At 48.3% G+C, this 24,823-nt stretch overlaps 1 protein-coding gene across 2 annotated transcripts in view; it reads left to right on the top strand.

Annotated features, from left to right (window-relative positions):
- The first annotated feature begins 1,635 nt into the window (after window positions 1–1,635).
- The window catches only part of MCF2 (MCF.2 cell line derived transforming sequence), a 48,874-nt gene continuing 25,686 nt past the window's right edge, over window positions 1,636–24,823 (top strand). Inside the window, exons 1-7 of one of the 2 annotated variants that reach the window (XM_042876340.1) lie at window positions 1,636–1,750; window positions 10,314–10,382; window positions 10,932–11,046; window positions 14,611–14,701; window positions 20,601–20,720; window positions 21,738–21,854; window positions 23,054–23,203. In XM_042876340.1, the coding sequence (XP_042732274.1) occupies window positions 1,636–1,750; window positions 10,314–10,382; window positions 10,932–11,046; window positions 14,611–14,701; window positions 20,601–20,720; window positions 21,738–21,854; window positions 23,054–23,203 (777 nt within the window). Of the gene's footprint in view, window positions 1,751–10,313; window positions 10,383–10,931; window positions 11,047–14,610; window positions 14,702–16,468; window positions 16,520–20,600; window positions 20,721–21,737; window positions 21,855–23,053; window positions 23,204–24,823 lie in introns of those variants that run through there. The other variant, XM_042876341.1, reaches the window with a different exon arrangement.

The raw sequence follows: 24,823 nt of genomic DNA, 5'->3' as shown, positions 1-24,823 counted from the left end.
GCTGAGGGAAAGCAGCCTTTCTGTGATAAGAATACGAGCGGAATGCAGCACAGCTGCCTTTGCACGCTCACAGCCTCGCGTGTGGCTGTTTTATAGCTGTGTTTTACTGCTGTGCCCCTGAATTGGGCTTTTTCGATGAGTAACTGCACATGAACTCTTTCTCCTTCTTGTACAAAATGCCCCTTATGGCCAGACAGAAAATGGTTCAAACCCAGCTGAGCGAGGATCTGCTGTAACAAAGAGTGCTGACTGAGTGGGTGGTTTTTCCTTGGAAAATTCTGTATCAGTGCATGGAGGGACAAAGGCTGCTGAAATATGGTGTTTCCATATTACCATCCTTAGACCTTGGGTCCTAAATTAATAGCCCCAGCTGCTGTAGTGTTGGAAAAAGGCTGCTATTATAGTAAAGAGCGTAATTAAAAGGTTGTTTTGGAAAAACAGGAACATCCACTTCTCTGTGCTGGCTTCCTGAGCAGCTCTGGCTGCTGTTGGCAATGAGCTGTCATCGTTTGAACCTCGGCACTGGGACATGAGAACTGCTGGCTCAGGTGGGCGGTGTGTGCTGGTCAGATGCAACCGTGCATGGCTTAGAATCATAGCATCATAGTCTCACTAAAGTTGGAAAAGACCACCAAGATCATCTAGTCCAACCATCCAACTTAACCACCAGTACTGCCTGCTAACCACATCTGTCAGTGCCGCATCTCCACGTTCTGTGGGCACCTCCAGGGATGGTGACCCCACTGCTCCCCAGGCAGCGCCCAACCACTCTCTCTGAGAAGTATTTCCTATCATCCAGCCTGAACCTCCCCTGGTGCAACATGAGGCCATTCACTCTTGTAGTATTGCTGTTAGCTGGGAGAAGAGGCCAACCCTCATCTCGCCACAGCCTCCTTCCATGCAGCTGCAGATGATGATGTGCTCTCCCTGAATCTCCCCTTTTCCAGGCTGAACCCCAGTTCCCTCAGCTGCTCCCCACCAGACTGATGCTCCAGACCCCTCACATTGCCCATCTCTGCTCACACCCCACAGCACCTCGATGTCTTTCTCTAGTGAGGGGCCCAACACTGAGCACAGCACTGAGGTGTGGCATCAGCAGAGCTGAGTATGGAGGGACGACCACCAGCTGCTCCTGCTGGCTGCACTACTGCTGGCACAGTTCTTAGTACTGCTCAAGGAATTTTCTAAAATACTGCTGACTGAGGATGAAAACGTGGCGCTCTGGGTTTTTGTTTGCTTGTTTGTTTGTTTGTTAGTTTGTTTTGGAGATGGGAGTAAGAGAAGCAGATCAAGTGAAAATCTAGTTTTGCAGTAGGAAACGCAGAAGGCATGACAATGAGAAACAACGACTGCGCTCGGCCTGCGCGCCCCGGGCACCTTCGGGGCCGCAGCGCTCCCGACGCGGGCAGCCCCTGCACGGCCGAGGGCGACGCAGCACCGCCGAGCACAACACGGCAGGGCGGGACGCGGGGAGCAGCGCCGGGCAGACGGCGGGGGAGGCGGGGCGGGCGGCCCGGCGGGGCGGGCTCGGGGCGGGCAGGGGAGGCTCCCAGTTCACCAGCCCCGCCTCGGCGGCGGCGGCGCTCGGGCTCGGGGCGGCGGAGCGCGGCCGGCGGGGGAGCGCTGCCGCGGGGCATGGCCCTGGCGCCGGCCCCGGCCGGGCCCCCGCCGGGGGGTACCTCGGCGGGGGAGATGGAGCGCTACTACTGCCTGCTGCGGGCCGCCGCGCTGCTGGAGGCCGCCGCCGCCGGTGAGTCCCGGGGTGCGGGGATCGGTTCCCCGAAGGACTGCGGGTGCCCGGGGGGCGGCGGGGCGCGGCGGGGCGCAGCTGCGCGGTGCTGCCCGCTGCCGCCCGCTGCCCCGCGGGGTCTCGGCTCGGGGCGCCGCGCGGGCTCCGTGGGGACTCAGGGCTGTCCCCGCTGCGGCCCGGGTCTATTTGTGGAGCTGCGTTCACGTTCTTAATGGAGATCGTTTAAACGCGGCTGGGTCTATTCCGGGCGGGCACCAAGCGGAGCCCACAGGTGGTAACTTCTCTCGCACGGAAAGTGTGAGTTCAGCAGCGGGATGCGGGCGCGGTGCTGCGGGCGCTGAACTCCGCCTATCCGGGAAGGCTCCGGTGGGCTCTGCACAGGCTGATACGGGGACGCTGGGCTTTTTGGTTCTGTGGGCCACATTACCGGTGCTGAGTGGCTTCATTCTCTTCAAGGAGAGGCTGTGCTACTCTGTGCTGCTGACATCTCCTATTTGTTATTGGAATGCGTCGCTCCAGATGAACCTGAAGTGAGGAGATGGGCTTTGATAAGCAGAAAGGTGCCCCCCTCTACAATTTCCCGCAGCTGCAACTGAGGAAGGCTCTGTGAAGCCTCAGGATGGTGATGTGCCCTTCCTGAGCTTCCAAAGTAGCAAAGCAGCGGTGTGTGCAGAGCACGTGCGGCTGGTGTCAGCCTCATGCCCCATCCCTGGGCCTTTGGCACTGCCAAACCCCATGCCAGGGGATGCCCAAAGCTGCAGGATGTGCTGGGTTGTAGTTCCGTAATGGCAGGGCACAGCTTGACCCGCTGCCCTGGGCTGTACGCTGCTCTTGTGCCTCAACAATGCGTCCTTTGATGGACAATGATCTGCTCATACACTGCAGCATTGACTTCTTTTTTGTTGTTCTGTTTATCTGCGGGGAGAACAGATTTTTGGATTTCTGTGGGGAGGTCTTTAATGGCTGGGGAAGGTGGTGGCATCCTGGGTGACTCCATTGCCACTGGAGGATGCATACCTTGCTGGGAGATGAAGGCGCTCGTTGCTCCTCATTAGCTCACAGCTGGTAGTGTGCTTGGAGCCGTGCCAGGCACAGGAAAGACACACTGACCCAAAAAGGCTTACAGCTCCGTTCCAGTTCCCTTGACCTCTTTGCATAGAGCAGCATAAGGCACGGGAGGAATTGATCAGGAGGAAAGGCTGCAGGTGTGGACTTAGCAAAGCATCCCCTGCTCCTGGGAGCAGCTCTCGGGAATGCTCTCCTCAAAGCACCCTCTGCTCCCATCACACACTGCCCTATGCCACTCTGCATCTGTGAATGCGATGGGGAAGCACGGAGGTGATCATTGTGACAGAAGATGTCATTGAATGGCTGTGATAGAAAATACAACAATCCCAGTCCTCCTTGTGCTGATGTTGGTGACGGAGCACCCACAGTGCTTGCACAGGGGCTGCTGGCACACGAATGGGGCACAGATGGCGTTTCGTAGGAGCAGGATACTGGGGGGATCCTGGTGAGCTGCTCTTGGCAGATGACCTCTGTAATATCAGAATGTCTCCCCAAAGGCACAGCTGTATGACTAGAGCTGCACGGTCTGGACATATGATGTGGGATATACATAGATTCTTAAGATGAGGCATGAAAAAAGATACAGAATTGACTAAAGTTCCCCAAAGTCATGAGATATTATTATTATTATTATAATCAGGAGGTTTATTCCCTCCTCACTGATTTTTGAGCCTTATCTGGGGTTGTGCTTTATTTCTCTTTATACATCAGTACTGGAAACCTGTTGCTTATTTCCAGCACGAGGTGATTTACTCCCTCCCGTATTTGCCATACAGTTAGATGCACACATCCCAAGGATTTTGGAGCTCTTCCTTCCTTGACGGAGCCTTACACGTGTGTAGAGCTCATGCCCTGTGGAAGCAGAGTGCTGTTGTCACCCGACCTGCCCCGGTGCTGCAGGGGATGTGGGACACTGGCAATGGGGCCAGGGAACGTGGGATGAGCTTCCTCTCCATCAGTCACGTTTGCTACAACTGTGGTTTAACCGTTCATCATTCATGTGCAATGACAGAAGTGAAGTGACAGCAGGGCTGTGTGGGAGGGGAGGAACCGAGGTGTTAAATGGTGGGGGAAAGAAGAAGAGCCTTCCAATGCACCGCCCTTGCTGGGGGGCTGTGGGGCTGTCCCTGGGGATGGGGTCACTCAGGAGCACTGGGCTGTTCCTGTGCTGCCAACCTCTTCCTGCTGCAGGAAAAGCAGTCTGGCTTTGAATATGGGCTTTTGCTCAGTGGGGGAAGGACAGAATTGAGCACTTTCAATTGAGGGCAATTGTTTTTAGTTTCCTGAAATTGCAGCAGAGTTCCCAGGTTATGCCGTTGTGGGAACCCAGCTGTACAATTTGGTTTCCTTGCTCTGTGGGCTGTGAAAGTGAATACATTGTTCCAGTGACTTCCCTGCACTTAATTCCTGGTTTCTAAGCAGGTGTTCTCAGGTTCGAGGATTTACTGCTATTACATGTACGATGAGTTACTTTGTTGGTGCACAAAGCTGGAATTTGGCTTGGAAAGACCAACACTTCTGCGGTACTGGATGCCGATGTGCAGTTATTGATGCATATACTTGCTTCTATTTGGCTCTGCAGCAGCCTGCTTAGGAAGTCCTTTGTGCTGAAAGCGATGTGTGGTGGAGGCCGATGGCGCTGCCTGGGAGGTGATCACTGCTAGCACAGCTTTGGTGGACAGCTGGCAGGCGAGCATGGAGCTGCTGTGTGCAGCACCTGGTGCTGAGCCTGCACAAGGGCAGAGTGACGGAAATGGGGAGCAGGAGAGAAGCAAGAACACGCTGGAGCTCATAAGGATTATAAATTTGAGGAGCTAAATTTTCTCAACTCCCACACTGAGTTTGAATCCACCAGGGTGGGTGTTGAGAAACTTTCATTACATTTCTTGCAATAGATGCAAATTCACGTATGGTTGAGCTGCCTTCTGTCTCTCCCCATTTTTGCTTAGTTAGGGGTGATGCGAGGAAGCAGGCTGCCTGCTTGGATGTGAGCAGACCCAACCACCCAGTGCTCAGTTCCCCCATGTTAGGAGCTGCAGCAATAACAGGAGATAACGTGTAAGCCTGGCTGTAGTTTGGTTTACTTTCAGCTGGCCTTTTGTGAGCAGAGCTGCTGCGGTTTGTCCGCTGTTTGCTCCTGGCTGGGGGAGAACCCCCTCAGCTGGAATGCTCAGTGACCACAACGTAGCATTTTCTTCTATGTTTCCACTCATGTCATCATTCTTTATAAATCTGAAGCCCTTCAAAGAGGATTCACTCTTTTTCTGCTGTTCAGTTTCTCAGATGTTGGTGGCTGCTCCCAGGTGTGGGATCTGTGCCTGAGCTGCAGCATCCTCTGCAGTGGAGCCCTGGGAGGCCCTGGAGGAGAAATACAGGCACTGGGTCAGGGAGGACCATCTGGTGCCATATCCTGCCTCCTACACTCCGCCGGAGTGGGTGCTTGGGGAAAAGCAAAAGAACAAGCTTGCAGTTGGAGCCTTTCCTTAAAAAACTGCCTGCTCTGACAGAGGATAATTTAAGGTGTCCTTGAGCCAGGTGCAGTCAAGGGGCATCCAGCACAGCGATGCACTAACCCTCCTGGGGCTTTCTAACGCTTGTTGAATCCCTGGATGGATTTGAGGTGCTCGAGCCAGATGTTGCTGCCTCTGTTTCCCACCTGCGGTGATGCTTCTGGTGTGATCTGTCCCATCTGCACCCTGCATTTTGCTCCTGCCAGCTCTGAGCGCTGTGCCACTCCCGTGCTGATGCTGGGCGTGTGTGGCTGCAGCTCCTTCCTCTGTCAGACGCCTGGGAGCCACGTGGATTGAGAAACCCACGTGGACTGAGGCTTGTTGAGAGGTGCGCAATGGGTTTTCGTGTGGTGTGGCTGTGATGGTAAGTGGTCAGCAGCCCATGGCTGTGGGACAGGGGCTGTCCCCATGCGGCACCGCGGTGGGTACTGGGGCTCAAGGCATTCCAGGTACAGAAGCTTTCTGCCATCCATATTTTAATGGCTTTTTTGTGTCACTCACCTGGCCTGGGGAGTGGTGGCATGGTTTGGGGCTGCGAGCTGCTGGATGTGCCTGGGCATAGTGTGCATGGCTCGAGGTGGATCAGAGCTGCATGGCTGCTGTTAGAAACAACCGAAGGTTATGCATGCAGCATAGATCACTTGCAAATGTGACCACAGCAGGATTTACTCCCAGCTACTGAAGAATTTTGTCTCAGAACCAGGAAGGGGCCTCCAGACCTCAGCTGTCAGTCCTCTGCCCAAACCAGGTCCTGCAAATAAGCCTTTTGTAAACACAATGGGCCTTATGTTCCGAGCAGCACAATGTCCTATTATCTGCTATATGTTCCTTAAGGAAGACATTGTGCTGAACTGCACGAGCAGAACCAGCAGCCTCACACTGCTGGCCCACGGCCAGGCTGCTGCGTGCGCCCATGCCTGCCCTGCTGCGCTCAGCCTGGGACAGGTGCAGGCATCAGGCTGGATCCAGGTGTAAGCTTCCTTGGGGAGATGCACAGGGGATGCAGGGGTGCCTGCTGTCCTTGCACTGCTTGTGCCCTGCAGCCAGCTGCAAGCTCCCTCAGTGGGCACAGTGCTGCTGTGCAGGCTTTGTGCAGGCTCTTCCCACCAGCAGGCTGTGCACAGGAGGGCACTTTATAGACAGGGTGAGAGGATGTTCTTTCTAGCATCTCCCTCCACACTGCTCTCTGGATATGGCTGGTAGGAAGGGTAACAATGGTTCTTGTTGTGTACTGGATTGAATCCAGAATTTTTTGAAATTATTCAAGCGGGAAAGCTCAGCAGCTGGTGGCTGGGATGCCCCAAGGACTTGGATCTCCTGCAGCAAGATGTTCCCTCCATTGCTGTGGCATGGATTTCTTCCCTTCCTCCTGGTGGAACCCCTGGGCTTTTGCAGGTGATTACATTTCACGTGACACTTATCCAGAGTGAGTTTCCTGAGTACTGGGCTGCAGGCTCGCTCCTTCTGAGTGCTTCTTTACAGCTATGGGATGGGGTATGGCTATCCAGACTGAATCAGGGCAAATGGCAGGCTGTTGTGTTGGTCCTTCTGCCTGGCTGTAGGGCTGTGTTGCCATTCTTTGCCTCAATGAACATTTAATTTTGCAACGCAGAACAACTTCAACAGGAGAGGTGGAGACAGCATTCATTGCATTGCATTGGGTTGAGAGATGGAGTGCTCTGCTCTGAGCGATTTCTGTTCCAACTCCTGTGCATGCCAGATAAGGCAGGGCTGAATCCTCATACCCCAGCCCAGCTCGTGCTCCAGCAGCTGTCTGGGAGCTCCCAGCAATGCTGGCCGCAGACATGAGTTCCCTTGTCAGCCTGGAGGAGTCCTCACTGAGGCTGCCCAAGCACAGCACCTTTCTGTGGCTGTCACTGCTCTGTGTGGGCCTGCTCTACACTTGGGGCTGTGGTGGAACATGCTGTGACACCAGATGCTGGTTGATGACCACAGTTAACCCAGAAAGTCTCCAGGGGATATGGAAATAGGTTACAAATATGCTCATTTGCGCGTTCCCCTGACACCAAATCAACCTTTTTGCTTTGGGTGTAGACGTCCAAATGGACAGAAAACAGAGAACAAGTAGATCACGGAGAAGCTCAACGTGATCCTTTACGCTTGTCATTTAATTTGGTTCAGTTTTGTTTCCTAGGCTACGCAGCAACACTCGCAGGAAGAGCTATTATTCATTCACAACAAAGCTATCTCCAAGCGTATTTTGTAGTTGCAAACAATACTTGGCCAGTGTTGTAAAATGTAAGGCGCTGTTACACTGCCTTGGCAGATGCGTTACACAGCTGCCGCCTGCAGATGCTATGGACCTGCAAAGTTTAGAATAGAAAAGAAAACAATAGTTACCAGACAGCAAAGCACTGGGGAGTTTAATTGAATCTCTTGGCTGCTGTGTTCCGTGAGTGAATTTGGACCCAGATGACTGCTGTCCTCTTTCTGATTGCCGTTGCAGTTGCTGCACTGCTATGGCAGTGTATGGTTTAGGTGCTGTTTGCTTTCAGTAAGACCCTAAAAGCTGGATATGATTGATTCCCAGCTGCCTTTCACTGCTTTTGTCTCAGAGGTGAATATTTGACAGCAAAGGCTGCTCTTCTGTATAGGATTGCAGCATCCAACTGCTGTGTCATGGGCACAGCGACATGCAAATCCCTTGATTTTTCTCCAATGTTTCTCGAGGAAGATGCATTTGATGACAAATGCAGAGCAAGCACCAGGGATGAGTTGGCTGAGGAGCAGCTCTAAGAGAATGCCATCAGCCCACTGTGCTCTGACCTCACCAAGGGCAGCTGCTGCTCCTCTGGGCTGCCCTGCCTGCTGAGATGGCGAGGGTTTGCAGGGGAGGTGCTTCCCCAGACTTCACTAGTTCTCCCTTAATGGAGTTAAATTTCGGGTGTTCAACTTGAGACCACTTGGAAGGACCTGATTTTTCTGTTTGTGCTGAATGCTCCCTTCCAAAAACCTGATCCATTGCAAAGCAAGAAACTCGAAGTCATAATGATGCTGCAGGATTCTGGGCCTCCGTCTGCGTGTTCAAGTCAAGAATGAAGCTTTCTGTGAACCTGGAAACCACAGCTCTCAAAGCATGGAGGGAATTCCATCCAATGCAGTTTCACAGTATGCTGTGGACTTGGCCATGTGGCCTGGAAGATGCTTGGCACCAGCATTTCAAGTTGATGGTTAGGAAAAATTTCTTAGAAAAATTGGTGAGACGTTTGCATAGGCTGCCCAGGGGGTGATGGGGTCCCTGGAGGGGTTCCAGGGCAGTGGAGGTGTGGCACTGAGGGACGTGGTTGTGGGTCTGATGGGGGTGGGCTGGGGTTGGACTTGGGGATCTTGGAGATCTTCTCCAACCTTAACAATTCTATGATTCTATTTCCCTTCTTTATCACTACAGAATAGCAAACAAAAGCTGTTTATTGTAAGCCTGCAACTGTGTTTGGCTTTAGTGCTGTGCACGTGAAGCACACATGGGTGTTGTGTTGTCGCCCACTGTCCCAGTGGCTGCATCTTCAGGAGAGCAAACACCAGGTGTGGGCTGTGCCATGAGCTTTACCTGGACTGGAAATGTACACACTGCTGCTGAACAGCCCCACACCTTCCAGAGGCAGCCAAGATAAACATGCACTTGGCCTTGGGGCTTCTCTGTTTTCCAAGGCCAGTGTGTTTGTTGTCGTATATTCCATGTGTTGGAGCTCATTAACTTATTCATGTGATTCTTATCAGTATGAAAATATTGACATGAACAAGTACAGAAGAAAGTTATCACCACTGCTTTCCCCCGAGTTAGGTGAAGCAGTCAGCTGAATGAGCAAGAAATACTTGAAATGTCTTTGCAAAACAAACTTCTTCCTTACCAAAGCTTACTCTAAGGCCTGTTGAAATCAAGAACGAGTGCCAGTCCCTCATCAACAAAAAAACTTATTTTGTCTACGTGTGCATGTAACAGAAGGGAACACGTGGGTGGAATGGAGGGACAATGGCAGAGTATGCTTAATGCCCCCTGGGGCTGCTGTGCTGCAGCTCAGCCAAAGCAGTGCTTGAGAAATCCTTAGGTAAAGTCAAAGTGACCAGAAAGCTTTCGGGAACAAGTGAAATAGAATAAATATTGATTACGGTGGAACATGCTGAAGTATTGGCCGATGTGATTTAGGACAGCCAACAGAACGCTCCTTGGGACTGGCTCCCTAAAACGATTAATGTTTAAAATGTAATTATCAGAAAGCAAAAGGTCCTTAATGTGTATAGATGTTTCAAAATGTTTCCTTGAGGGAACAAAGATGTTTAATTTTCAGCTCGTGTTCCATTTATAGATAATCCAGAATAATGCCCGTGTGCTCAGTGAGTCTGGTTTCTGTTTGCTTTTCCCAGTGAAAGGTAAAATTATGCATATTGTTCTGATGTGCTTCACTGCCACTGAAATGGTCACGGTATGCTAAATGTGATATTAAAACAGCCTCTCCCGTTATTTGATTAAAAAGAGTTCTAATAGTGAACATAAGAACAACAGCCTTTGCAGTGCAGGTGGCCCCATGCCAGCTGTAAATAGCCCAGCTGCTTCCAGAAGCTTATTTGCTGTAAGTTAAGAAATGTGAGAGCATGAAAACCCCAACCTTGACTGCAGCGGTCCTGGCTGCTCAGCCTCATGTACATCTGTGGCTGGAAAGCACTGCCATACAGGTGGGTACAATTGGTAACTGCAAAGTATGAAAGTTCCATGAGGAGTTCTCTGTTGAGAGAAGCACTCTCAGCATCCCAAGCAGTTTGGTAGAATAAATTTACTGCAGAGTTGTGGCATTCACCCTGTTAGAGTCAATAGAAAACCATAAATCCTTTGTTTCAGACTTTCTTCCCTAGTTTAGGGAAACTGCGTTTGGTGTAAGTCCCACTTTTGTGTTAACACGTTGATAGATGTGTTTGCTTTTGATTTGTTCCTCTCTTTTTGACTGCTGCATTTGTTTTTTTTCCCTCAGAAACGACAGCACCCATCTGTGCTAAGGACATCAGTGACGAGTTGATGAAGCAGTTTGCTTTTCTTTCTGGTGAGTAGCAGGAGCCTTCCGTGTTCTCTCCTCGTGTTGTAATTAAATACTCCAGATGAACTGCTTGGCAAAGTGATACTCCATACGGGATGTTATCTGTCAAGCAGTCTTCATTGCCACCAGAAATGCTGTTAATAAAATATTGAGGCAGCTCGAAAGAATGTATTAGATTTCTGTCTCTGTGCAATACTTGCTCCTTCAAAATGCTCAAAGCTTTGCAAATATTTTGCTTTGAAATGTGTAAGCTCGAGAACAGTGTGCATGGATTTTCCTTGCATTTCTGACTTCTGTCTCATGTAAAGTGTGCTCAACAAATAAAGGAAATATCTGGTACCAAGTAGTTTTGCTTCTGCCACCTGTGCATGTGTGTTGTGCTTGAAATCAGTGCCAGAATCTGACCTACTTTGGCTGTTCTAGTGATGTAAATACCCTCTGTAATAACATAGGCTATAGGCTGGTGGGGTGTTTTTTGACCTGGATTGTGCACCTGGATTTTGCTGCTGGCTCTCCCAGAAAACACCCACAGAAGAACTCTTGTCTTCCTTCCAGGTGGCCAAGGGAAGGACAAGGCTTGGATCATCACCTTGCCTGACAACTCTCGCTTCAACGATGTGCCTGAGGATGTTGTAACTAAAGTCTTAACATATCTGACATCAGTCCCGAGGTATGTGGCTGCCTTCTGTCTCTCCTGTGATGGGCAGTGTCAATCTGACCTGGGCCGGGTGCAATATCTTCAGCTTAATGCTGTGTGTGGGCACGAGGGATGTCTTCAGCTCCTAGGGCAGGGGAGAAGACAAGCAATTAATCTCAAGCTCTTGCGGTGTCCAGGTGTGGTATTTAATGTGCCAGTAACTGCAGATAAAAAGTGGACATCATCCTTATTACTTGCCAGCCTGCATGTATCATCAGTTCAGTTTATTAAGTTTCTAATTAGCAACAAGCTTTCTTTTAAACTTTGACATGTGTCACTGCTTAAATATGCCATTCCTCTCCAGAGCAATACTGCGACGTGTACAAATAGAGAGTCATTACTGTGGAAAAGAGAAATGTAACCAAAGGAAGAGAATAATTACAGGAACAAAGCCATTTGGGGTCCCCATTACACCCGATCACTCAGCAGCGTGCTGCAGCTCCATTATGTGCCCGTATCCCAGGGTTAAGCAGCCAGCAATCTGTCCCGACCACATGCAGGGCTCTGTGCTCAGATTGATGGCGCTCCCACTTCTTGCTGCTGAGCCTGACTCAGTTACCTGGAATGCTTAATTTCCTTGAATAATGCCTGTTTTGGCAAATTTCTTCCTTCAGGGAGAGTAGGTTGACAGCAGCTAGATGGGAGCTTTCCATCAGCAGCTGCCTCGGGAGAAGTGCTGTCTGTTTTGCCACCTCTGCAGGAATGAAAAGGGCCTCTGGTCTCTCTTTCTTTCTTGATCTAGTGTGAAGCTGTGCTCCTCCTGGGTCAGGCTTGCAGAGGGGTCTTTCCCTCCTGTCCTGCTGGGCAGGTTGCCCCTGGCTGTGTGTGTGCTTCTCTACCTGAATCTTTTAGGGCTTTTTATTCCATGTGACTTTAAACACCCTGGCGTTAGCATGATTAGCAGTCTTGCTGTCCCTGTAATAGGTCAAACTCAATCAAGAAACTAATGAGAGCTGAGAGCTTGCTGGTGATTCAACCGTGCTCAGTATGTTATTTGTAAAACCACTTTAATCATGCTTCTCTAGTTCTCCTACTGCCATCTCAGCCTGCTTCAGTACCTGGCTGTTCTAACAATGCTGGAGCCTGAAACGAATGAGCTGTACAGAACGAGCTGTAATACACAGGCACTTCCCTGCCATGTGCCTGTGGATGGGTATGGGTTTATCAAAACCACATGCACCACGCTGTCCATCTGTTATCAGCAATGACTATGGGTTGTCCTGCTGACACCAGTCTGTGGGAACCACATGGGATGTCAGGTCTGTAGTATTTTAGGGAGCTGAATTTCATGGACTGCTTCTCCTGGAGGTGCCAGCTGGAAGCTGTTCTTCGCTCAACAAGGTGAGCGTGTTAGTGACAGAGCCAGGAGGAAGCTGAGTTTTGTATTCAATTAATTTGATTTTGGGATTCCTGCGACCATAATGCGGGACGTGGTTGTATGGAAAAGCTGTAGGGAAAAACAATAGAGAAGATGATACAGAATGATGATACAGAAAGAGGAGTAGTGTGTTCTCACATTCCGTGCACCCCAGTCAAAATACACGTGGTGGGCTGTGTGCTGAGGGGTGGGCTTTGCTGAATAGCACTGCACATGGGTGTGCTTGAAGGAGAGGCACAGGAGAAAGGGACAAATCCTAATCTCTGCAGAAAGGTGACCCTAACAGTGATCCTGATGATGCAGCTTTTAGCTATTTAGACAAACTTTGCGCATTTCACTTGCATCGTCATATTGAAGTGACATAGAGCCACAGCTGGTGACACGGAGCAGTGAAACCACAACAATTCAGAGTAGCAGCACCATGCAGTGAGTGCTGGGGTGTGCTCTGATCCACCAGCAGCCTCCCAGCCTAGTGAGCAACTTCCCAGCTGCAGACTCAGAGATCCGATTTCAAGTCCTCCTGCAAAAGCTCCCAAGTTTTATTTTTCGTCTGGTGCGTCCTGCAACACACACAAAATTAGGGGTAAGGAAAAAAGTGACAGGAAGCCTCTGTCTGGTTATCCATCTCCATCATATGCTGCTGGATGCAAATAAAGCTGCCTCTTGCAAGCACTTGTGAGAATGCATTGATTTATTTTTCTTGTCAGTCTGAAAGGTACATCATCATGGGACTGGGAATCTGATCAACCTGCAAGGCCTGGATTGCAAACAGCCATAGGCTTGCTCTGTTTGCCCTAAAATAAATTAAAAATTTCCCATAGTAGATTTCAGGGCTTTTGTACAGCTCAGAACTTGCTTCTTTGTGTATGTAAGGGAACTGATAAAAGTAGATGAGCTTACTGAGAGGCTGCTCACTGAATGTAACCTTGTCCAGACTGAATGATGTACTGGGGCATGCTTTGATGAACTGACATTGTGTTGAGGTCTGGCTGCCTTTTCAGAATTGCTTGGGTTCTGGGTTTGTTGGTGTTGTTTTTGAGGGGGTTTATTACAGTGACAGCAGTGCTGTGTAACTGCTGTATGTGTCTTAATACTGCCAAGGGCTGGGAAATGCTGTCTTGTTGTGCAGGGACCTGCCTTTTAGAGTTGTACGCTGGAAAATCAAGCAGTTCTATCCTCATTATCAAAACTAGCCTCACACAGAAGGATCATTTTGGCCCTCTCCCACCTGCTACTGTTACTAAACTCTTGCTGGGGATTTCCTGACATAAAGGTGCAAAGACTTCTCCATGTTGCCAAAACTAATTTGGCTAAAATAGGCTTTTGGCTGAAAGGTTAAGCTTGATTCCAGATGACAGTGTGTAAGCTTACCTTGCACTTTGTTATGTGCCAAGGTTTTGTGTGTGACCTATGTGTAAAACACAGTATTTATTTTCTCTGCTCTTTTCTGGTATGCCTCAATGACAATGCATAAATTGCATAAAAGCACAAAACCTATGCACTTTGAGCTTGACCTAACACATCCATAGCATGTGTTTGTAGGGATGGCGTGCCCTTACCCTGGGCAAACACAACTCCAGTTTGCAGTTGGAGGTGCCCCTGGTGTGTCTGTTGGTGGAGCTGTGACCAGATATCCTGACAAGGCTGTATTTGTTACAGTCACAGTTCACCTCTGCACTGGGTCACATTGCAGCACGTGGATCCCCAGAGCTCCCCACTTCCTCAGGGGATTTCAAATCAGCATAAAGGATTTTGATGCGCAGATAGCAGAGGCAATGCTTCAGCCACGAGGTGGACTTCCCAAATTTCTGCTGGAGTCTGGTCTAGGAAATATTTTCAAATGTATTTTGGCAGCACGCTCCATCCCTGGAGGTGTTTGAGGCCAGGCTGAATGGAGCCCTGGGGAACCTGACCCAGTGTCTGACTGAGCGGGTGGCAGCCCTGCCCGCAGCAGGGGGTTGGGACTGAGTGACCCTGAGGTCCCTGCCAACCCCAGCCGTTCTGTGGTTGTCTCACACCTGTGGAAATGTCAGAATGGGCTTTGTTTTCTGTATTCTTGGGATTGTTTTTTGGGAATAGGGGAGAGGGTGGGACAGGGAACAAAGTCACATTCCCTCACAATGTCATTCATTTACTTTTTTTTATTTTCAATCCCATAGTCAACGTGAGTCGGACACCAAATTTATCCTAATCTTGGATAGAAGATTGGACACATGGACATCTGTCAAAATGACTCTCCAAAAAATTGCAGTAAGTCCTCTTTAATGGTAATTTCTTTCAAAGTACGGAGTCGCTGTGTTCATTCTGTGCCACTTTCAGAAAGCATCAGGAATTGGGAGCAGCGATGCTTGTGCTTTCTCTCTCGGTAGCATTTTGCTTTATGGCCCTGTGATTAATTCAGTCATGGCTCTGTGCCTCATTTGAATGCATAAATGAGCTGTTTGAGCATTAAACCAATTCATTTGCTTGTTTTTGTACTTTCCCTTAGTGGTCCAAATGTGTTTTCTGCCACATTCTGTGATTCTGTTGGGTGGAGAATTTGGCTTCATATATATTCTTTCTAGACACTGGTTATTAGTAAGAGTTATTTTACCTAATTTTCAGTGACTGAAAGGGTTGGATTGTTAAAACAAGCTGCACAGCCATTTGTTTGTGGACTTGGGGTGGAAAAGCTGTTTTAAACATGCACCCCTGCGTTCACTTTTTGTGCTGCCTGTTCTGAACATGAAGCACGTTTTCTGCTACTCACCAACACATTGAGCCATGGGGAACCAGAGCATGGCATTCCTGGTCCAGCTGGACTTGGCCTTAGTGGCATTTTGCTCATAGGCATCTGGTGGAAGGAAGGATTGCCATTACCTTTCTGCACTGTGCATAAGGTACTGCTGTCAGTATTTGATTGTATTTTTTTTATTTATTTATTTTTTTCACTTCTGAACTTTACAACATGAATTTGCGCACATCATGAGAGAAAGGGCAGCATTTGAAAAATAGAGAATAATTCCTTAGAGCGATCATCAGAATTCAGTTCTGCTGCTGGTGTTTGAATCAGTGGGAGTTCCAGGAGCTTCCTTTAAGGGTGATGTCGGTGCTTTGCATAGTTTGGAAGTTTCAAGCACCAAAAATCCTGTCTGTCCTAATTTGTGGCTTCAAACAGAAGTGCCATTCATCTCGTGTTTCATCAGGAAACATAATTACTGTGTGACCTCTGAGTGCACACCCTATTAGTGTACCTGTGTCCACGCAGAGCAGCAGCTTTGCCTGGGATGTATCAGGGCTGTGTGTGCAAATACTGCAGCGCAGCTGTGTGCAGAGGGCAGGAATCTGCTAAATGCCAAGAGTTGGGAAGCTCGCCTTAAAAACCAGAGGGCCTAGCCCTGGAAGGCCATCTTAGTGACCAGGAGGGGTTCTGCTGGACTTGCTTTGTGCCAGTAACACAAAAGGTTACATCCTGATTTACTTGCAGTCAAACTGTAATGCATGCTGCATTTCTGATCTTTGCATCATTCTGGAATAAAGAAGTGCAAATGAGCTGCATTTGAAATACAGTGCCCTATTTTTTCAGCATAAGGATATGCAGCTCTGCAGTCATGCATCTGATCCAGGGTGTTTTTTTTTATCAGAATACAGATTTTTGTTTAACTCCTTTGTGTATGCCATTCTGTACTGACTGCACGGGCTCATGCTTGTGCCATTGCTTTGGAAAGCGAGACCCTGCCAGCAGGCTCAAGCCGTAGGTTTTGCTACGGACTGCATTCCTTCGCACACGAAATCTTAATCAACTTCAGAACGCGTGCTTCAGAGAGCAGCAGGGAGGGGGAAAAAAAAAACCACCAAACCAGAACGGTGAAAGCTGTGGTGCAATCGCCCAGGCTCGGTCGTGGCGGAAGGCAGCCGGCCCCGTTCCGAGGCTGATTTTTGGCATTCCACCTTAAATCGAAGCCGGCGCTCGGGAAGCAGGGAGCGGGGCCGCCGCGTCCCTCTGCGGAACCGCCGCAGCGCTGCGGCCGCGGGGCCATGGCCGAGGGGAGCCCCGCGCGGGGCGGCAGGAGGCCGCGGAGGAACGCGGTAAGGCGCTGCGTGCCCGCGGAACGGCCCGGCATCGCGGGGAAAGGCGCCGTGGGGGCGGCTGCAGACGCGCCGCACCCGCGACCTTCGCGCGGCTCCGCAGCGATGCGAGTGCCGGTGGGCGGCGGGGCTCCGTCCGCGGTGCGGGCGGCCGGGGGAAGCCTCCAGAGGGCCGGGCGGGACCTGCTGCTCGGCGCCGGTGCTTGCGGCGTCTTCGGGGTTGGCCGTGCAGCCCGCTGGAATCAAGGCGGCACGGCGCTCCGGAGCTGCGTTTTGGCTGTCGGGGAGGTGAGGCTGGAGTTGGCCCTGCTTGGCGTTATTGCTGTGTGGTTGCTACCTTAAGGGACGGAAGATAGTCGTGAACTTCAGCATCCGCATAAGGACCGTTAGCTTCGATTCCAGTCGCTCTGAAACAAAGTCACCGGTGGGCGCTACTTTTGTTTCAATCTATTGATCTCCAGCCGCACAGATGGCCCAGTGAACTGCAGGGAATGTGTCCTCAGAAAGCCAGTCTTAACGTTATGTAAAACCACATTAAATATATTAAGCTATTCGGTAAGGAGTTAATAACTGCAATGCTTTCAGTGTGTCCTTTCCTGTGCTGCATTAACCCAGCTCACCTGTATTGACTACAACAGCTCTATTGTAGTTGAGCGTGCATGTAAGCAGTTGCTGATGCGGGGCCTTAAAACATACATGCCTGTGTGCTCAGGATGGGGAGTTTCCTGAACGTGTTCTTTGCCATGGAATGCTCCTGGGATGTTGCTGGGTACCTGATAGTTTTCTGTCTTTCCCACTCTGCAGAGGAATACCAAAAGGCAAAGAGTTTAGAGGATTCTTTTAGGTGGTTTATTATGCACAAATTCTTTTCAGTGTCATAAGATAAAGCACAAGGCAAATTTTAAGACCCTTTTGTCATTGCTTTCTTGATTATATTATGGGGAACATTTTTGGTGGGTTTTGTTGGTCTGCCCACCTCCCCATTAACTTCAATATTATCACAGCTCAGTTTGCAGAGCTTCGGACTTCAGCCCTTGGACGAATGAGAATCGTAGCAGCAAGAGAAATACACGATGTCCCTTCAGGAAAGTTATCTCAGAGGAATTATTAGTCTCTCTGTCTGTCTATCTATATTTTTAACTTTTCATCCTTCCTCTTAATTCTGCAGGAGGGCACAGGACATGGATTCATTGGTAGCTGTCTGTCTTTCTGCAGTTATTTTTTTGCTTGGTTTTTTTTTTCTTTCCATGCTTGAAATACACAAGGTGTCATTTGCAGAGCAGGATTTCTTGTTTTCTAACAACTCAGAAATGCTGACCTTGGTCTTACGTATACGGAAGCATCTAAGAAACCCACTAGCACTTTCTAAACTAAAGGGAAATCAAGTAACCCATCCTGGAAATGCAGCTACCTCTGGCTGAAGTATATCAAGTGTCAAAATAAATACAGATTTATATGCATGGAGCATGAAGTGGTTTCAAGTCAGAATCTACTCCATAGCAGGTATGTCAGGTTATGGTCTTGTGTGTTTTGTAGCACCTGCTGGTGTCCTGCAGTCATGGAACCATCGGTGTCCCAAGACACTTACGCTCTTGAAGAGGTGCTTCACACCTCAGGGCCAGGCGGTGCAGCCAGCAGTAGGCAGGGCTGGTTGTAGCAGCACTGCTGGGCCCGGCCTGGGGAGGTGGGAGAGGCAGCCAGCTTCTATGGGTAGTGCTGAGCTTGCCAGATACTTTCCAGTGAAATATTCATGCTGTAAATATTCAGTTCATTCACAACGTTCACAGGGTTGTGCCATTTCTGGTGGTGCCAGTTCTGGTGGTGCTTCCCTCAGTGAGGGCTTTCTGCATCCCAGGCAGGGATTTTTCTCAGCCTCAAAATGAGAAACCGCTCCAGGTTCTTGGAAGCATCCCATAGCTTTCTCTCTGCTAATACGGGAAGCTCAAGTTCCTGAACTCTGAGCTGAGCAGGGTGTCAGAGGTGGACTTCTTCAGACAGAGCTGCGTCCTGCAGCAGGGCCTGTCTGTGTGTTGCAGCAGAGCTGATCTCCCTTTTAGAGGTAGTTAAACAGGCGGTGAAGCAGGATGCTGAACCGGCATCTCCTGCAGCCTTTCAGTCACACTTCCTTCAACAAGGCTCTGTTTCCAAGCTGGAGGCCTGGTGACTGTGTGGCCAGGTTCAGGCCTTTGGCTGTCTCCAAATTTGACAAGAATCAGAGCATCACAAAGTGGTTTGGGTTGAAAGAGACCTTAAAGCCCACCCGGTTCCAACCCTTTACCACGGAGCCCCATCCAGCCTGAACTTGAACACTTCCACAGATGGGACACCCACAGCTTTCTGGGCACTCTGTGCCAGAAACTCACTGCCCTCTGAGGGAAAGATTTTGTTCCAAACATCAAACCTGAATAAGCACAGATTGCTCAGGTTTCCCATGCTGTACCTATTACTGCTCTCCCAGGGCCAGCAGCCATTCCCTGAGCTGAGTACAACAGGCACAGCACCCAGAGCCTGGGCCAGCGTAAACCTCTTCAGTGTTTTATGGTTTGCTCTTTAAGCTAATGCCAAATCTTTGTCCCTGGCACAGTTGTCGTTGACTTCCAAAGGATATGAATTTGGCACTTCATTCACATTTTTTTCCTATATATGTATTTTTTGCTCTCACTTAAAATAGCTGCAGATCAATATATTGAATCTACGTGGCTTATTCAATCCTAACTCACTGTCCATTTCTAACTGGAGTAGTAGGCAAAAAAAAAACACAACTTGACCTTTCCTACAAAAGAAAACATAGCCATTGAGTAGTGGTGCAGTTCATGGATATCAGATCTCAACTGTAAATCATGGCTTTTTCAAACAATGCTGATGTTTGTTTATGGGAGCAGTCCTTGTCTTGAAGGCACTGTGCAAAATATCCAAATATATTCAGTACTCTTGGTGTGTGCTCTTTTATCACATCTGGCATACTGGGGCTTTGGGAAGGAGAGCATGTTGTTCAACAGGGTCCTGCTGTTGAAGAGAGCAGGAGATGGGGAATTGTCTGTATGGTCTTGCTCTTGGCGTGCACATGCTGTGCTTATGTAGTGGGAAGGCTTACCCAGTGCTCTTGAGTGGATTTAGATGTATGTCTATTCAAGGAAAACTTATTTTCATATTGATGTAGAATTAGAACTCCACTACCACTTAGTGTCCCTTTGCACCTGGGAGAGCCACGAAGTCTTCATATGTACAGCTCTGACAGCTTTAGGGTTCTGAAGTTCAAATGAGGCAGATATAGGGAGGAATGTAACATGGCCTAGTTTGGATCTCAGATAAAATGATACATCTTCATTAACTCTGTTATTTTCACCATGGGCTTATTCATAATTTAATGATACGACTCCTAGCTTCTCAAAAATTCTTTTTCATTCTCAAGTATTCTTTCTGCAGATTTCTATCTAAAATTCCACCTGCCAAAAACATATGCTTGAAAAAAAGTCACTGGTAGCATAGACAGGAAATTCTGAAATAGTACCACAAATTAAATGTTGCCTGATAATTAGCTGGGGCAAGCAGAATGTGCTTGGTATAGATATGGGTGAAGCAGGTTTGGGAACAAATTTTGCACTCCCAATCTGTCTCATCACCCTCAAAGTTCCACTTTTAAGACAAAATTTCATTCCCTCATTTATAATGCTGACTGCAGTACTTAGTTTTAGAATGTACTACCAGCAGCCCTCCACGGTATATGGCCAACCACTTGCTTGTTCAAAAGGGAAGTAGGACTGCACAGTCTCCTGCAATTGTCCCTTATCTCTAAGCCACTTTTTGCAAACACACAGCTGTGAGCCTGCAGAAGCATTGCTGCTAGTGGTGCGATCTGAGCCCAGCAGGCAAGCTCTTGAGCTGGGCCAGCATCAGCAGATGACAAGTCACACCTGCATTAGGAAGTGCATAGTCCAGCCTGTGATGGAATTCAGAAAAGGCTCTTGGGGGCAATCAGAAAAAGATCCTCAGGTTTAAGGCATACTCATCTTTTCAAGGTGTTTGGGAGCAGTTGGAGCTCCTGCAACCCCAGTTGAAAGTTATCTCTGTTTTCCTGCAGGCATCATTCCCAGGGAACCTGCACTTGGTGATGGTTCTTCGTCCCACAGGGTTTTTCCAGCGCACCTTCACTGACATTGGATTTCGATTTAGTCAGGAGGATTTTCTGCTCAAGTTACCGGTATGGGCGTGCGGAGCATTGTGCCTTGTGTGTGGTTGTTGGCTGCCTGTGAACCTTGGGATAGGGGTGACATGAAGGCACTGACGTGAGGAGTGACTGGAGCGTTTCTGCCATTTCTGCTCCATTTCTACAGAATCTCTCCTGTAGCAGTTTTCTGCTTGCCTGTGCATAGTTTATTCCCTGCAGAACAGGTGATTTTATCAGTCCATTCTCCCCCCTCCAAAAGGATTTATGCATCCACGGAGGATAAAACCATGCTGTGGAATTTTTTTAATGTCTGAAATGCCAAGAGACATCTAGCAAAGCTTTTGCTGTGGATTCCACCCGTAATCACCATGTTCATCTCAGTGTCAACACCATACCAACACTGTGTTGCTATTTGTTTCTAAAATAGCAACTGAAATGCTCTTACATTCTGAAGTCAAACTTTCCAAGGCTTCTATAGCCACCTTGATTAATGGATGTAATAGCTAAGAAAAGAGAAGTACATGTATGGAATCTAAGGTTGGCACAAGGACAAACTCCCAGAAGCAAACCAATATTTTCCTATAGGAATTTTTCAGAAATCATTCTAAAATGATTGTCAGTTCCATAGTTTTGAAAATTCATGACTTGTAACAGGGAGGATCAGGACACCTGGAAACTCATATTAAAAAGCCCGTGTATTTAGGTGAAGATGGCCAGTGCTTCGTGACATATTCCAGTTTTTATATTTTTCCAGGTTACTTGTCATCTCTTGCCAAAACCTGCATTCCTTCTGTTTTCAGCTCTGATGTGCAGGCACACACTGCAGTATCTCACTGTACTTCATATTTAAGAAGGAAAGCACCTGGAAGATCAGGGATTCCTTAGGAAAGGGGTCAAATCTGTAAAAGCCGTGTTAAGCTATAAAAATAAGAAAAAAAGCAACATATAGAGAAAACTCAATTTTTACATACGTAAGAGAGTTCTAGGCTTGATCCATGTATGATTTAGGTGGAAACGATCAACCAGCTGATGGTGTTGCCTTCTTTGCAGGTTGTTATGCTGAGCTCGGTTAGTGACCTGCTGACATATATTGATGAGCAGCAGCTAACCCCAGAGTTTGGAGGCACCTTGGAGTACTGCCACAGCGAGTGGGTCATCTTCAGGACTGTACGTACCGGGGCTCAACACTGGGTGTGGGGAATCTGCTGGGGAAGGCCTGATCCCCTGCTAAACATCTCCTGTAAGGCAGTGAGCAGTGCATAGCTGAGGGTAACCTCTGGAGCAACCACCTTTCCTTGTTAAGGTTTGCGAAGGAGTCAAGTGGAATTAGGCACTGAATGGATTTATAATGGCAGCTGGAGTTCCCAGCCACCTTTCCAACAAATGAAAACACTAATGAAAGCGTTTGAGACAAATCATTGTGCCCCCAGACCTGCACCATTATCCACGCAGACAGATGCGGAGCTCAGTGTGAAAACGCCCAAGGCATCATTGTTGGAGTGGTTCAAGCTGTTGCTTCTGCCAGTTTCTGCCCATCTGCATGGATGCACTGCCACTGTCGTGCTTTTTAAAATTTTTTGGCTCTTAGTTTTGTTCTTTTGCACAGTGTGTTACAGCGACAGTGACATAGCTCTCACACTTCGAGACAAAAATGACAAAATAAATGACAAAAACGTTAGGGTAATTTGAGAAAAAGATGAGCTTCTAGAACATATCTGCATGTGTTAGATAAGTGTCCATGTTAAAAGCCTCTCAAAAAATTCCTGTGTAAGGTGCTCTTAAAAAGCTTGCTGAAATTTCCTTGTTAAATATACTGTTTAAAGAAAATACAAATGTATTCAGTTGCATTAGAATTTATTACCCTGATCCCAAAAGCCAGAGCTGCAGTGTCACCCAGTGTTTTGGCTTGCAAGTCTGGGAATGTCCATGACCAAAAGGCCGAAGACCTCTCTTAAGTCCTGCTGTCAGGAGGTGGTTCATGGTGTGGGTTAGTCAGAGGGGAGGTATGGTAGATGAAGAGTTACAGTAATTTGTGTGATGGATCCCGTGGTGGCTTCTTCCGTAGACCTTCAATGAATGGTAGGACAGTGCACAAGAACAGGCAGCAGAAAACAAAACACGAGGTGTCTGTGTCCATCACTGCTTCAAGACCTTGTTATGGATTCAAGCTGTGCTAAAAGCCAGCTGGCCATGTCTTGATGGCCACTGTTAGCACACAACAGCTCCACCATCAGTGGGCCTCTCAGCCACCTCTCTAGGAGTCGGATGCTGCACTCTCTTGCAGATCTCAGCCTTTTAGTGCACTCTTTATGAGTTATAGCAATGTCCTGAATCCCAATCTGATCTCAATTATTGTCTCCCACCAGGCAATAGAGAATTTTGCACTAACCGTGAAGGAAATTGCACAGATGTTACAATCTTTTGGCACAGAGCTGGCAGAGACTGAGCTCCCAGAAGACATGTATTCCATTGAGCGCATCCTGGCCCTGCGCACTGAGAAGTATTTCCAGCTCAAGGTTTGGCTCATGAGGAGCACAGCGAGATGGGATTTCTGGGGTTTGACTGTCTGTTGGCTTGATACCCACTCCTCTATCCCTCCCATGCATGTGTATGTGGTAGCAAACAAAATAGAACATGGCATGACTGTGTCTGTACGTTAAACTTATGTTTGCCACTCATTCCAGTAAATTGTCATGCTGGCATCCAGAAAACTGTCTCAGCATTGGCTCTTTACTGGATACAGAAGTCTGAAACGTGCTGTTCCTCTGGTCTTTGCTCATCCTTGTGGCAGAAAGGAGGCTGGTGGGGTTCCCTCTGCTTCACTCTCAGTGCTGCAGAAAATTGCACTCAAGGATTGTCAGTGGGTCTGCGGAGATGGTTTGTCCTCAGCTCCCCCCTCCTCCGTGCAGAGCTGCACACTTACTGAGCGCAGCTGCCCCAGGGGTCTGAAGGAAGCTGTGTTTGCTTGAGAGCACTCAAGGTGAAGATTTCTTGTGAGTGTATGGTTCGGAGCATGCCTGACTTGATCCCACTGAGCCTTCATGTTTCGCATAAAACAACTTTTTTCTTTAATATTTAAAGATTTTTTTCAGCTATCGTGACCGATGAATATTTTTGTAGGATTTAGTGGAAGCTGTAGAGCAGACAGCTGCTGCTGTCTTTGCAGCTTTGAAAGATGCTCCTGCGTCTTCCTGGGACAGCATAGGCACACCCCCAGGCCCTCAATTCATAACGCTCCCCATGCTAATAGCAGTGCTGTGCAGTTGAAGAATGAGGTCCTTTGCTTTATTCATTTGTGTAAATCAAAGAAGAGTATCTATTCTCATTTATAATAATTTGTCGTCCTTGTGACAGTGATTTCTCAGTTAGAAATACCCCAGATGACATCTGAAGGATGCTGTGTCTAGTGATGTCTGAATAGACATGTACACATATACAGCAAGTGCAATTATAGCTAATGCAAGTCCCTTATTTCTTCTTTGGAAATGAGCAGAGCTGTAGTACAACAGCAGCTGCATATGTTGATGTATGACTGAATTAGACTTTGTGCTTCAGATTATGTCCAAAGCGTAGGGAGAAAATATGGGTTACCCAACTTAGTCCTGCATATAAACAAGTCAGCTGTACACACTTTTCTCTGGGGTGAAATATGGCACATTATCTGTTTTCATTTGCATATAAAGCACAGCAGCACTTAGTAGAAGCCATCTGTTGCTTTTAATGCCACATCTATTAATTTAAAATATCAAAAACATTCTTGGGCTTCTGACTGAAATCAGTTCCATTGGCTTTGTTTTGTTTTGTTCCTTCTAAAACCATGAAAGATGAAAGCTGATGAGAAACTGTGTGCAGATTGTGAGACGTGGGGTTCCTGTATGTCTCTTGACAACCACAAGATTGGTGCAGCTGATTCCTGTGACCAAATAATGAGTTGATCAGGATAATTTATGTAGCTGTAGTACTGAACAAAAGCTAGATGCAAACCTGATGAAAAATTGACAGAAATTAATTAAACGGAGCAACTGAGAAATTAACCTCTTTGATATCCTGAATGGGACAAAATCAAGTTAGCACCTGTTAGGCAGTTCAGCTACTTTGTCTGACATACAATGAAAGGCTTTGCATCAAAAGGAGAA

Source organism: Lagopus leucura, unplaced genomic scaffold, assembly GCF_019238085.1.
Source record: "Lagopus leucura isolate 7727_CA_CO unplaced genomic scaffold, USGS_WTPT01 Super-Scaffold_100016, whole genome shotgun sequence".
Taxonomy (NCBI): Eukaryota; Metazoa; Chordata; class Aves; order Galliformes; family Phasianidae; genus Lagopus; species Lagopus leucura.
The sequence above is the reverse complement of the archived record's forward strand: the minus strand, read 5'-3'. Positions and strand labels throughout refer to the sequence as shown.